The sequence below is a fragment of the Chenopodium quinoa genome, unplaced genomic scaffold (assembly GCF_001683475.1).
Source record: "Chenopodium quinoa cultivar QQ74 unplaced genomic scaffold, ASM168347v1, whole genome shotgun sequence".
NCBI lineage: Eukaryota > Viridiplantae > Streptophyta > Magnoliopsida > Caryophyllales > Amaranthaceae > Chenopodium > Chenopodium quinoa.
The window spans coordinates 2,625,204-2,638,583 of NW_018742205.1; the positions used below are offsets into that span (position 1 = coordinate 2,625,204).

Below are 13,380 nucleotides of genomic sequence, written 5' to 3' on the forward strand. Positions count from 1 at the left end.
AGATTACCACAAAATTAACCATTTACAACTAAAACTTCAGATTAGCCCAAACTCGTTTTGGTGTACCTTGATTGTGAGGAAGCTCGAGTTCGATTTCGGTGGAGTACGGGCCAGCGAGATCGGGTTATAAACTACCTAATCACATCAAACAAAACAAGCAACTAAATTAAATTAAGATCCTTTAGAAATTATGAAGGAAAACTAAGAAAATTGAAAAGAAAAAGGGGAAAAAAACTCACGGTTTGAGGAAAGAGAAGGGGGGTGCATGGTGGAGGAAGGAGGGTGGGGTTTCGCGGGTTAGGGGTTTGGGCTAGGGTGGGTGGCGCAAAGGGGTAAGGGGAGGGGAAGGGGTGGGGGTCCGCCGGCGCGCCTTCCGGTGCTGGCCTCAGCGGCAAGGGGGATGGCGGTACTGCCTGGCTGGTGGCAGCAATTTGGTGGTTTTTTTTATTTTTATTATTATTATTATTTTAATTTTCTTAAAAATATTTTTGGTTTTTTTTTTAATTTTTTTTAAAAACGGACCAATCATAAGGTGACACGTGGCAAGTGGTGGGGTCAACTAACGGGCACTGACGGTCAACTAACGAAAATGGCATATGGTGATATTGTACTAAACCTCAGTGGCATTTAGTAAATTTTGAAAAACGCGATGACATTTGGTGAATTTTTTAAGTAGTCAGTGGCATTTCATAAAATTGCCGCTTTAAAAAACCCCAAAAGAGAAGTAGAAGCACAGAAGAGGAGGAAAAAAACAAACTTTCAGTTTTTCTTTTTTTTTTTTTTTTAGGAGAAACTGAGGTAGCAGAAGCAAAACTCAAAGCCCAGGAGAAAGCGAAAACTAAAAAAATTATGGAAGCCTTACTTAGAGAACTTGGGTAAAAAAAACCCCAATTGAAAACTTAGCTAGGGAATGAGCTAGAGTGACGGAACCCAGCCTAGCAAAACGGAGATCGGTGTCGGACCCGTAGCAATCTCACTCTTGTCAATTGACTAAAGAGATAATCCGGCATCCATGGACAGGAAGAGGTGGAGGGGGCGCGCCGGCGACCGAAGAGTAAGGGCGACCCACTCCGATTGCCAGCAGCCTGACTAGCTACAAACCGTAGAGGAGAGGTCCTGGTTTTGATTAAACTGGGGGCTTGAAACAAGGGCTGGTTTTAGGTTTTTTACTCGCGCGTGGGGCGCGTTTTGGTACTTATTAATCCAACGACCCAATTTTTTTTTTTCCTTCATCGGACAATTTTTGGGGATAAGAGAGAGAGAGTGAAAAAAAAAAAAAAAAAAAGACCCATATAATAGGATAGAGATAAAGAGAGTTTATTAACTTAAAGGGAAGTGATGCAACTAATTTGAAACTTCCGATTTAGAAAGGTGATGCAACTTAAAGAGAGTTTATTAACTTAAAAGGAAAGTGATGCAACTAATTTAAAACTTCCGATTTAGAAAAGTGATGCAACTAAAAAGAAATGGAAGAAGTATTATTTCTAATTGGCTTTCAACTTGACTACTTGAGCATGTTCCTTTTCTATTGCTCAGTTGCTCTTTTCACTCTCTCAAATATGGAGCAATGTAATAAGCAACGATACACTTGCAAATGAACTCCTTTAAATAAATAGATAAACAAAACCCAGCCTTGATTATAAAGAGTAACAAACTAACAATAGATAAACAATTAGTTGTTCTAAGTATTTTGCAATTAGGCGGGAAAATTTTCATTGTAAGAGTAACGTGTCATTTTCCACTTAGGTATACATTGCACAGCAAAAATAAAATTCTGACATGTATCACAAGTCTTAGTATCAGTATAAATTACACCCTATCCGTGTAACAGTTCCCCTGAATCTGTTTCAGGTTTCTTCTTGTATCCTGGACAAATAGGTCATAGATGACTGAACTTCTCAAAGTTCACCTGGCTGACTTGATTTCGGCAATGAAAAATTACTACGCATTAAAGACACAATCGAGCCCATATCACCACTTCCAAAATACAAAAGAGTAGAAAACCATTCGACATCCCAGCCCCCTCAAACAAAAGCAAAGCCAAGAACACAGCAAGCATATTATCCAAGCAGATAAAATTAACTCGCATGTCAAAGAATGAGAGCTTCGCTCTATGAAGTTAAGTATAGATAGTATCCAAAACTGTGTAAACGCCCATCAGTTAATCAGCTTCTTCAACAATGAGTTGATTATCTATTTGACAGCTCACTTCCTCAATTCAGATTTCTGGTGTCAATATCTCTTACTTTTATACCAGTCCTATGCAATTTGCAATCACGAGGTCAGTACAGTTATCATCACCCAGTACACCCAGCTATGATTTACCTTTGTCAATTTCAAACAGGGGTTCTGGATAGGGAACTTCATCGGCAATGAAGTAATCAGCTGGAAAAGAAAAAAAAGGAACATAATTACTTACAGCGAAGTTAAAAATGAGTTAACTACACACTTACTCCCTAAACTTAGCTAAAAATTGCACTTTACTCACTGAACTTATAAAACTTGCAAACTGCTCACTCATTCGGTGGTTGGAGGTCATTTATCCGATGGTAACCTGCTAGCCCGGGTAAACTCCCTAAAATTAAAGTGTATAATCCCAACTTTGTACGTAGTATTTTTTTTTTTATATATAAATTAAAGGATCTAATCAACAGCAACAACAATCAAGCAAAAGTGCAAAATCATAAATTTTAGGGTTTGCGCGGTCGTGTTAGAGCGCGGATCTGTTTTCTAAATGGGAATTAAATTGATGTTGAAACCATCGATTGGTGGTTGTTTAGGGTTACATCACTGGATTGGTGGCCGGAATTACTGCTGGAATCTGCGGTGATTGGTGCGGTGGATACCGATTTGGGATTGTATTGTTGCTGCCGCTCGAATTAGTGGGAGTAAAATGGTGTTAACGAGGGCTGCTTGGGAGAATTGGAGAGAGGAGCAGCAGCAGCAACTACAGGCTGCATGAAATTTTGTTGGTCAAAGCCTTTTCTTTTTTTTTGAAACAGGTCAAAGCCTCGTTTTTCCTGCCGGTTGTGTTGTTGTTGCCGCTCGAATTAGTGGGAGCAAATAAGCAGCAGGTATATTGTTTTTCTATCTTTTAAATTTTGGGCTCTTCGATTTTCACTAAATTATGAATTTGGCTTTGGCTATGTGCCATCTAAGTCTATATCAATATATCATCAAGCCAGAAGAATTATAGAGTTGATAATTGATACGGAACTCTTAAGGATCAATTACCTCTTCCCTTTGTTCAATTATCTAATCTACTGTAAATGGTTTATTTAGTATTTACTTTGAATGAATGTTTTAGCCTTTAGTCTCTTTATTTTACTAAGAATTCACTACATTTTAAATCATTGTGAATTTTCTGAATTTTTTCACCAAGCTTTTAGACCTTTAGTTACTTAAGTCTTACAATTGCTCTGCAGCAATAATCCTAAAAATTTCTCTATTATTTTTGACTAAATTTTGTGCTGAAAATATTTTCACCAAAATTTTTCCTTGAATTTTTCTTGCAGATTTGATCTACAAATGGTCACAAGCATTGGAGTATATATAGAGCTGTTGGTTGCCTTGTATTTTTTATCAAAATAGTTCATGTATTCTAACGGCTACTTTTATAAACAAAAAAAATGGATTGCAAAATAAGTTTAAAGAGTTCCTGATTTTTATGTCAGAAAATTTAGGGAGTTTTGATTTCCATGTCAGAAAGTTTAGGGAGCTCAAGTATTTACCTGTTATGTTAGGTCACAACTCAGTTCAGTGAGTAATTTGCAAGTTTTGGAAGTTCGGTGAGTGATCTGCAACTTTGTCCTAAGTTTAGGGAGTAGTTGTGTGGTTTACTCAGTTATAAATGGTGAAAGGAAAACACAATATTACAGCATTATACATAATTAGGCTGCCAGCTGCAACATAATATTTTATCTTCCTATTGGAGATACTCTCTCTTTCAGAAAAGAAAGGATGCTAGAAACAGTGACATTAACATGTTTGAAGCGCCCCAAAATTTCTTTACCATCCCTTTCCCGAGTGAATATCTTCATTTTTTCGAATTCATTTCTCTTCTATATTATTTGGATTTATTCTTTTGGGTTCTAAGTGGAAGTAGAGATGCATATTGTGCAACAATAAATGGATCTAATTGCCAGGATGGTCAGATTTTACATGGCAATTAGATCCATTTAATGTTGGACAATATATATATATTATCAAGCTAAGCACCAAATAAGTGAGTTTCTACAGGAGCAGATGATGAGAGGAAAGAAACAAGCAGTAAACTGTACCTATGTCACATTCATCAGGAGACCCGCCCACGATATCTACTATTTCAGAATTTGGGAATAGGGAACTTTGGTTGCACTGGAATGCTGCAAGATCTGTGAATCGATTAAAACACAAAATGATTAGATGACAAACCAGAAAGGCAGAAACGCAATTGAACTAAATGTGTAACAGTATAACAATTTCTTCTGATAATCTTATTTATTATCAGTAATGTTGAATTAGCAACAAGCATAGACATTTAAACATCAAACCAATACTATCCATCAAACCAAAACTATCAGAAGATCATGAACATATTTATGAGCTCAATGTACAAGTGAGAAGGTACAGATACAACTCTACAAGTAAAGCATATCACCTCCTATATTGGTCAAACTGGTTGTTAGATTATGGTGTGAAACAAGATTATCAAAAGAAATTCCACCGCCACCATCCAGAGCAGGTTGGAACCCTTCTATGTTGCACATATTGGACCGAAAACTTGCACCAAATGCCATTGATTGACCACTCGATCTCTGAAACTCATGCGGTTCATATGAGACTTGATCATAGGATTCTATATGCATCTCATGGTTGCCACTAGCAGCCTCTCTGCTCAACAAACACCTGTTAGTAAGGCATAAAAGTGCAAGCTTCTGCATTATAACTTATATAGCAACCAAATAAAAGAGAAATCATGCTAGGAATGATGCACTTTCAGTTACTTTTTTTGATAAAGCTACAGAAAGACACAAACATATACGCAACAATCCTCAATAAGAGGTATGATAGAGAGTAAAGAACTGGATTAATAGGCCAATAGCAGAATTCTGCACTCTTTGTTGCATGATACCTCAAACAATATCAAGTTCAAAACTAAACAACATGTATAAATTTCCATAGCTGGCATTTGTCACTGTCAAGCCCAACATTAACCCGTATCCTTCCCCTCTTTCTCCAAACAGCAACGTCTAACTACTCATAGACTTAACCGCAACCGCTAAACTGGAATCTATGATAACCTTCAAAACAATCAGCCTTGTCCTACAAGAGGATGAAATACCATTCTAGCAGTGTGCAAGCAAAAAGGGTACTGGTATTTTTAATAGTAGTTATAGGTAGGGATTTGAAGATGCCAACTTGCCAAGTAATTAAAATTCAGGTCAATAAGCAACCTCATAGCCACAAATTCTTTTGAAAAAAATAAAAGCCAATTGAAGTGTGGGAAATTCATATGAAGTTCACAAAACTATCTTGTAAACACATGATTGATAAATATTGCAAGACATGATGTGCCACATCAATACTGATGGAATCATTCCTAATGTAAAGGAAGCCAGGAGCAACATAACAATCACCACTATCAAGAAGAGAGGGTATTATTAAAAAGAAACCACATGTGCTTATGAAAATGGGTTAATAAAGGGTTTCCTTACCCATTCTGTTGAATGAAATTGAAGTTGCCTGCTGCAGGAACTCCGTCTACCACATGATATGGAGACCCATACGGCAAGGAATCCATATCTGTAGCACCAGTAGATGGAAAATAAGGCTGTTGGGGAAGATATCCAAAGGACGAGTTTACTGCAGCACCAAACAACAGAAGAAATTAGTAACAAGTCTAGCAAAAATGAATCTAATTAAGGCAAGTTGATGAAAGATTATAACTACTCTAGGGTTCAATTTTCCCTTCTGATTTTTTTAGCGGTGTGTATAGGGAAATGAATTTCTTCTTAACTCGATGTAATAGAAAAGTTCTTCATGTACTTTGAACTCCTGCTGTAGTGCGTTCATTAAAAAGAATAAGGTTACTTCATGTACAAAATTTTACCTAGCATGTGACTATGACCATTTTGTGAAGAAGGCTGCTTTGAATTATCGAAATCTCTGTTCTTTGTCAAGTGGAACTGCTTCTCCATCAGTTGATTAAATAATATGATCTGCTTCTTCAAAGTCAGCCTTACATTATAAGCACTAAAAAAATCGGGATTTTCTTCTTCCAATCTCTGCCACACTGAAAAAAAAAAAAAAAAAAAGTCAAGACGTAGACATCCAGATACATTATGTATAGCATTTCACAGACAACTGAACAAGTGGAAAACTGAATAGGTAACAAAAAAATTAATGAACATTACGTGAACTTCCTTACCAAGATTTATAAAACGTTTTTCTAATTTGAATTGATTTACAAGCATGGTTACCACTTCATCTTCAGTCATGTACAAATGCAGACACCTTTCAATCAGAGCTTGGACCTGAATGAGATTCAAATGAAGAGTAAACATAAACATAACATCTAGAATGATTAGAGAGGCGATTATCTACCAATTTTTAAAAATTAATATAGACGCAGATATCATCCTCACAAATTTAATATCTTCACATGTCACTTTCCGGTGAGCCTCATTTGGGAGAGATGAAGGCGAGTCTGTTTGAGCCTCCGATGCAGTGGATCCATCCTCACCATCACGGTCATGCAATAATTCGGTTGGTTCTTCTTCCTCCCTCTTTGGCACCTTCTGCCAAACTAAATGTGTTCAGTAATTTGTATAAAAATTTAATTTGTCAACCAAGTACATATCAAGAAAATGACAAGTTCTTAGGAACCATCAGGATGCTCCAGCAACAATCCAAAGTTAAACATAAAAATACAACAGGTTGGTAATTGGACCAATTTTGACAAACGATGACTTACACAAGCGAAGTAATTCTATAATTTACATACTTCCTCCAATCTCTATTAATTTGTTACAAATTCCTAATTTAAAAGCTTCATAGCTATAGACCCATATTGGTAATGTGTTTTCTCCATCTCTCCAGTCACATGTTCTTCTTTTTATCTCTATCAATTTCCCTCCTATTCATGTGTGCCATCATCATACAAAAAAAAAATCAATAGAGAGCGTATGAAATAAGCCATAACAACTCTTCAAGATCCGCCACTAGTTACAAGAAAACATAAATAAATTTCCTACATCATCAAACTAATTCTAATTCCTAAACATGTTAAAGACTACACCACCAACCAAAACAGTGACATCAAGGATTCAAGGCAACAACGAATTTGAAAGCAAGGAAAATAACAAAATCATCTTCCTTACTAAGGTACCTGAAAACTCATCTTCCTTCACAGCACACAAAACCACCTCGATTTGCTTTATTCTGAAATTTTCACAGACACCGAACACCAATCAACTTCAATCAGAATGTAACAAAAAGTTCGGAAATTCGTTTTCTACAGATAAGGCAACTATAAATCCATCAAAAGAATCAATACAAATATTCACAGCTTAAAGTAGCAGCATAATATATGAAACAGCATTATATCATCAACCAACAGTCAGTAAATTCAATGTAATTTTGGCCCAAACATTCTAAAACACAACAGAAAATAGCTGGAATTCCAACAAAAACATGGATTTTGACAAAGCAAATTAAACAACTCATAGTTTATGCGGTTACTTAATCATTAATTAATGTTTTTAATTTTTTACATTCTATATTACACCCTCCAATAATCAAATTGGTTCTTATTTTATTAAACCCTGCAAACAAAATACTCAAGATTACTTGAATTTCCAATAAATTCAATAAATCAACCCAAGAAATTCATAACAAAAAGGAAATTACATAATTCAGCAACCAAAAAAAAAAACAAAAAAATATCAAGATTTTCAGAAATAATATAGAAAGCTATAAATTCACCAAATCAAAATTAAACAATTGGGCACACAATTGCCAAAATAAAAAAGCTATAATTTAGCGAAATTGAACAGTTGTGTAAAACTCACATAGTAAAACAAATTTTGTCGAAAGAATTAAGGTGGAGGAGAGAGATGAAGGCTCAGTACCGAACCCATAATCTAATCTAGTACTCCTACCAAAGTATAAACTTTTTTAAAAAAAAAAATAAAATAAAATTGGAAAAAGATAAAATATTACAGAGTTTTTAACCCTGTGTTTTCTGCGTTTTTTTATATAACCTCGACTTTTACACTACTATCTTTTTTTTTTTTTTTTTTTTTTTTTTTGAAGCCAAGTAAAACAGACTTTTACACTACTAAGGTAACCTTATATTTATAAAAACTCATTAATTAGTTAAATACTAAATTTTTAATGTATAATCACTAACATTAGTTAAAGTGAAATAGGTGAATAGTTTCAAAATATATCACTTAAAAAAATACGAAGGGAGTAACAACTTAAAAAAAAACGAGTAAAATGCATTTTAGGGGATTTACCTTTCATACTTTTCATCATTTGGGGACTCACCTTTCACTTTTCATCATTTGGGGAATCACCTTTCACTTTTCATCATTTGGGGATTATCAGTAGGTATTAAAAATTTTCCAATGAAGTAATAAAAATTAGTTAAATAAAAGTTAGTTAAATAGACTTTCATTGTTTAATTTTGCTTTTTACAGTTGGCTTCATAAACAGTTTGACTTAGTTAAATAAAAATTACGACACATCCTCCTCCTAATAAAATAAAGCACGGTTAATTAAAATAACCCAGATTAGACTAAAAGTCAATCAACCCTTATTTTCTCAAACAAGAGACGCTGCTAAACGAAAGCTTCTTCAACACTCTGGGTGTGTATCTAAATGATAATTTTTTTTTTGGAATTAGATTATTTTTTTGCAATTGATAAGGGTTTAGGAGTTACATAATAAATCAAACTCGAGGTAAACTCATCGACATAAATTCAACTCTGTATATGTAAATAGGCTACTTCAATAGTGTTTAATTCAGCGTCAAATTCGTAGTACTATACTCTTACACTATTTTGTTTATATGAATGGCTTCTACATTGTCTACATGTATTTAACAGGTTTGCATGTAATCTTCCTTCAATTAATGAAATTAGCACCAGGTGCCACATAATTTGATCTCTGCCAAACTTTTATAAGATTTTCTACTTTTAAAATTTTATTAAGATTCTATTTGTGTTATTCATACTTTTTTTGTTACCACTGCTAATTGAATATCTGTATTACAATATATATGCTATGTTTTTTTTTTTTAAATCAAAATATTACAGCGTTTAAAAATTCTCATAACTCGTTTAAAAATATATATGCTATTTTTTTTTTTTTTTTTTTGCATAAATTTTGAACATTTTGGGGTTATCCAGTTACAATCTTTTATGTTGGTTGGAATAGAGTAATATGCAAATAATTGAACACTATATGAAGCCCGTGCGATGCACGATTTGTTTGTATTTTTTCAAATAAAATATTTTACTAATATATATTTATCAAATAAACTTTGCGATATTCGCTTGCTTACTACTTGAATATTTTATTATAGAATGAATTATTAACTTTATTTCTCATATTTAGATAAAATTCTTAATATAAAAAGGTAATATTTTATTTCACAAAGTTTCATATGTGACTGGTCACACCGTGTGGTCGGGATTACTTGTTCAAGAGTTACTTGGTTGGTCAAGGCCAGGGTTACTCAATCGATCAGGAGTTACTCGAACGGTTAGGGGTTACTCGGTCAGTGTTTGGGTATGTCTCAGCCGGCCATACGATATGGCCAGCCACACAAAAAACACGCTGATTTTATTTTATAATTAATATAAAAATTTTGATCTAAAATAAATTGCAATTCTTTTTATTGGCTAAATATAATATTTTCCTATGTAACGCTCTAAAATTAATCTTACGTGGCATAATCCTATTGTAGCGTTTTAAAAATATTAATCCTACGTAGCGTTTTTTTTTAAAAAAAAATACTAATCTTACATGGCAAAACCTTATTGTAGCGTTTTAAAAATATTAATCCTAAGTGGCGCTCTAATAATTTTTTAAAAATTAAAATCCTACATGGCGTTCTAAATACTCGAGAAAAAATTCCCCTTTATATATATACTAGTACGTGCCTCGAGCGTTGCCCCGAATACCCATTTTAAAGAGTATACTTGTGGGTTTGTTTTATATTATTATTATAGTTATAATTATCATAATAACAATAATAATAATTATTATTATCAGTATTTAAATTTTTTTTAAATGTTAGAGTAGAAATAATACCTATTATTCTTTTTTCACGTTTGTTATTATTTTCTGTTTTTGTAAGTTGCACTATATTCATTTGATCTACTATGACCAATATTTGTGAATTATACATAAATATATATATATATATATATATATATATATATATATATATATATATATATAATTATCTTTTATCAAAATTCTATCTCGACATAGGGCTAAATTTCAATGGGATACTAAATTAATAGAGGGAGTATAATTTTGTGAAAAAGAAGAGTGCGTCGGTAAAAAAAAATTAAAAAATAAATAAATAAATAAAAGAAATTATTTTTTTTAACACGTAAAATCAACGGATTATATTATTGGTTTAATTGGACCATTTGTAATACATGGATGGTAAATGGGCTATGAAGGCTTTGTAAAACCCATAAAGTTCTAAGACCTTGCTACATTGATCTGAATTCACTTCAAGATTCCCTTGTATTGTACAGTTTCTGTTGTGTCCTAACTTAATTAAGTAGTTTTCGACTTCTTTAATTTTATTAACAAAATCACTAACATACACAAAAAATATTACAACCGAATGTGAAGAATACCTGATTCAAAATATTTAACGGTAAATCAATGGTAGACTAAAAAAAATTAATGATACGTAGCCATATTTATAATTATAATTATGTGGTTATTGGTATGGGAGTAAAATTCTATTGTAATTGGATATTCATATTAATTATAATATGTGGTGTGTTGCTATAAGTAAAATTCTATTATCAATAAAAAGATAAAAAATTTGCAAAAGAATTATAAATTATATTTATGTATATATTTTTTTTTATCTTAAACAAATCTATCCAATCTAATCTGGCATCTAATCTAATGTGGTGTGTTGTTATAAGTAAAATTCTATTGTCAATAAAAAGATAATTTTTTTTTCAAAAGAATCATAAATTATTTTATGTATACTGTTTTTTATCCTAAACAAATCTATCCAATCTAATCTAACGTGGCATCTAATCTAATCACAATAATATCACTTTGTTGCGTATGTGGCTTGACACTTGGTGAAAAACTGGAATGCCAAGTGTTCCTGTCTCGTAACTTTTGTGTGCATGTTTTTCTGATTGGCTGAATTGTATTTCTAAGCTTTGAGCTCATATTGGTCATGGTTTGAGAACGGGAATTGAACTCTATCAGACCGAGTCTCCCGTTGTTCCTCAGTAGCTCAGTGGTAGAGCGGTCGGCTGTTAACTGATTGGTCGTAGGTTCGAATCCTACTTGGGGGGATTGGATTCATTCTTCATTCTGTCGCTTTGACCGTTAAAAGTAGGTAAGTGAATGACCCCTTCCTGAAATTATTTTTACCGATTAAAACTTATTTTTACTAATTCTCTATTATTTTAAATATATTATAAATGGATCTTATTTTAGAGAACTTTTAAAAACGAATTTTATGATGGAAATAGAACCGAGTTATTAGGTTTTTTTATTAAAAGTTATGATTAATTTTGTATATATGAAATATTAGAAGTATGTCGACAATAAAATTCTATACAACACTTTTATTTTAAAAAATCTATCCAAAATTTGCTTACTTAGCATCATATGTGTCACAATAATACCTAGTTTTCGCTTACTTGGCTCGACACTTGGCGAAAAACTGGAATGTCAAGTGTCGCTGTCTTGTGCCCTGGCTGCGAGACCGGCTTTATTTATTAGTGATATGATATGATATTAGATTTATTGAACTGAAATTATTTTCACCAAAACTAAAATTATTTTTCTTGATTAAAACTTATTTTCATTAATTCTCTATTTTTTTGTAAATAAATTAACTATATTATAAATGGATCTTATTTTAAAGAACTTTTAATAACAAATTTTATTATGGAATTAGTACCGAGTTATAAGATATATTTATTAAAACTTATGATTAATTTTGTATATATGAAATATTAGAAGTATAGCGATAATAAAACACTATACAACATTTTTATCTTTAAAAATATATCCAAACTCTGCTTACTTAGCATCACATGTGTCACAATAATACCTATTTATTGCCTACGTGGCGTGACACTTGGCAAAAAATCGAAATGCCAAGTGTGTTGTCTCGTGGCCTGGCTGCGAGACTGGCTTTATTTATTAGTGATATGATATGATAGTGATATAATATGATATAATATTATATTCTTTTTTCGATACATTAAGCATTCCCGAGATGGTTTCTTAAAAATTAGTTTTGTGCCCGGGCGATGCCCATGTAATACCCCGTATTTTGATACGTATTTTCTAAATTAATTAATTATTATTTCCTAAAATGGGTATTTTAGTAATTTAAATTACTATTTGAATTTTGGAGCCAAAATGATATTTGAATTTTGACGCCAAAAGTATTTTGAAACCTAATTATTATTTTAAGATTTTGGATAAGATTTATTATCCATTTAATTTATTTTAAAAGCTGGATTATTTATATATTTCGGATATTTCAATTAATGCAAAAACTATATTTTATTATTTAATTAATAAGGTCCAAAAATTCCTAAATATTTTTTTTCCTAGTGTGGAAAATCTGATTTTCTAGGTTAATTTATTTAGTGAATAATTGGTATTTTATTAATTAATTATTTTATACAATAAATATTATTTACACAATTATTTTTAATTCCTTAAATCTAGCAAAATAACTCCCTAAAATATATATACTGATAGGATCCGAAATTTGAGCTATGGAAGCTCAATATTTTCGGCCCTCGTGGTTAAATTTTGGGTGATTTATTTTGGAAAATTGTATTTTTTAATTATTTCCTTATAATCTCTTATTTTCCTTAATTTTAGTTCTCCATCTCCTAAATATTTGATCATCTTATTTTCCTACCTTATATCTTCCTTGATTATTCACCAAGTAATCTCTTTTGCCATATTATTTGTCATGACAACACACTTTCCTTAATTTCTATTATTCTTAATCACCTTAATATCAAAACTTTTCATATTTCTTTCATTCTCTTCTCCAAGTAATTCCCTAATTCCTTTTGCCATAATTTTTCATACATTTTCCTACCATAATTCATGCATGAGCTAGCCTATAAATACCCATTGATTCATGAC

The 13,380-nt window shown here is 32.2% G+C and overlaps 1 protein-coding gene and 1 non-coding gene across 5 annotated transcripts; one reads left to right on the forward strand and one right to left on the reverse strand.

Annotated features, from left to right (window-relative positions):
* Positions 1–1,609: 1,609 nt before the first annotated feature.
* Positions 1,610–8,245, reverse strand: LOC110729062. Of its 4 annotated transcripts, none has more exons than XM_021908769.1 (9): positions 8,052–8,245; positions 7,370–7,422; positions 6,627–6,776; positions 6,410–6,515; positions 6,092–6,274; positions 5,697–5,844; positions 4,640–4,887; positions 4,281–4,373; positions 1,610–2,385 (listed from the first exon to the last, which is right to left on the reverse strand). In XM_021908769.1, the coding sequence occupies exons 2-9, from the start codon at positions 7,379–7,381 to the stop codon at positions 2,315–2,317; spliced, it is 1,011 nt and encodes a 336-aa protein (XP_021764461.1). In that variant the 5' UTR covers positions 7,382–7,422; positions 8,052–8,245; the 3' UTR covers positions 1,610–2,314. The 4 variants fall into 4 exon arrangements, with proteins under 4 accessions (XP_021764461.1, XP_021764453.1, XP_021764471.1 ...); XM_021908761.1 differs by having other exon boundaries at positions 6,627–6,779; positions 8,052–8,244; XM_021908779.1 differs by having other exon boundaries at positions 6,627–6,787; positions 8,052–8,244.
* A 3,235-nt stretch (positions 8,246–11,480) lies between these two features.
* On the forward strand, positions 11,481–11,552 carry TRNAN-GUU. The gene has a single exon. It is a non-coding gene; the product is annotated as a tRNA-Asn (tRNA).
* Positions 11,553–13,380: the final 1,828 nt, after the last annotated feature.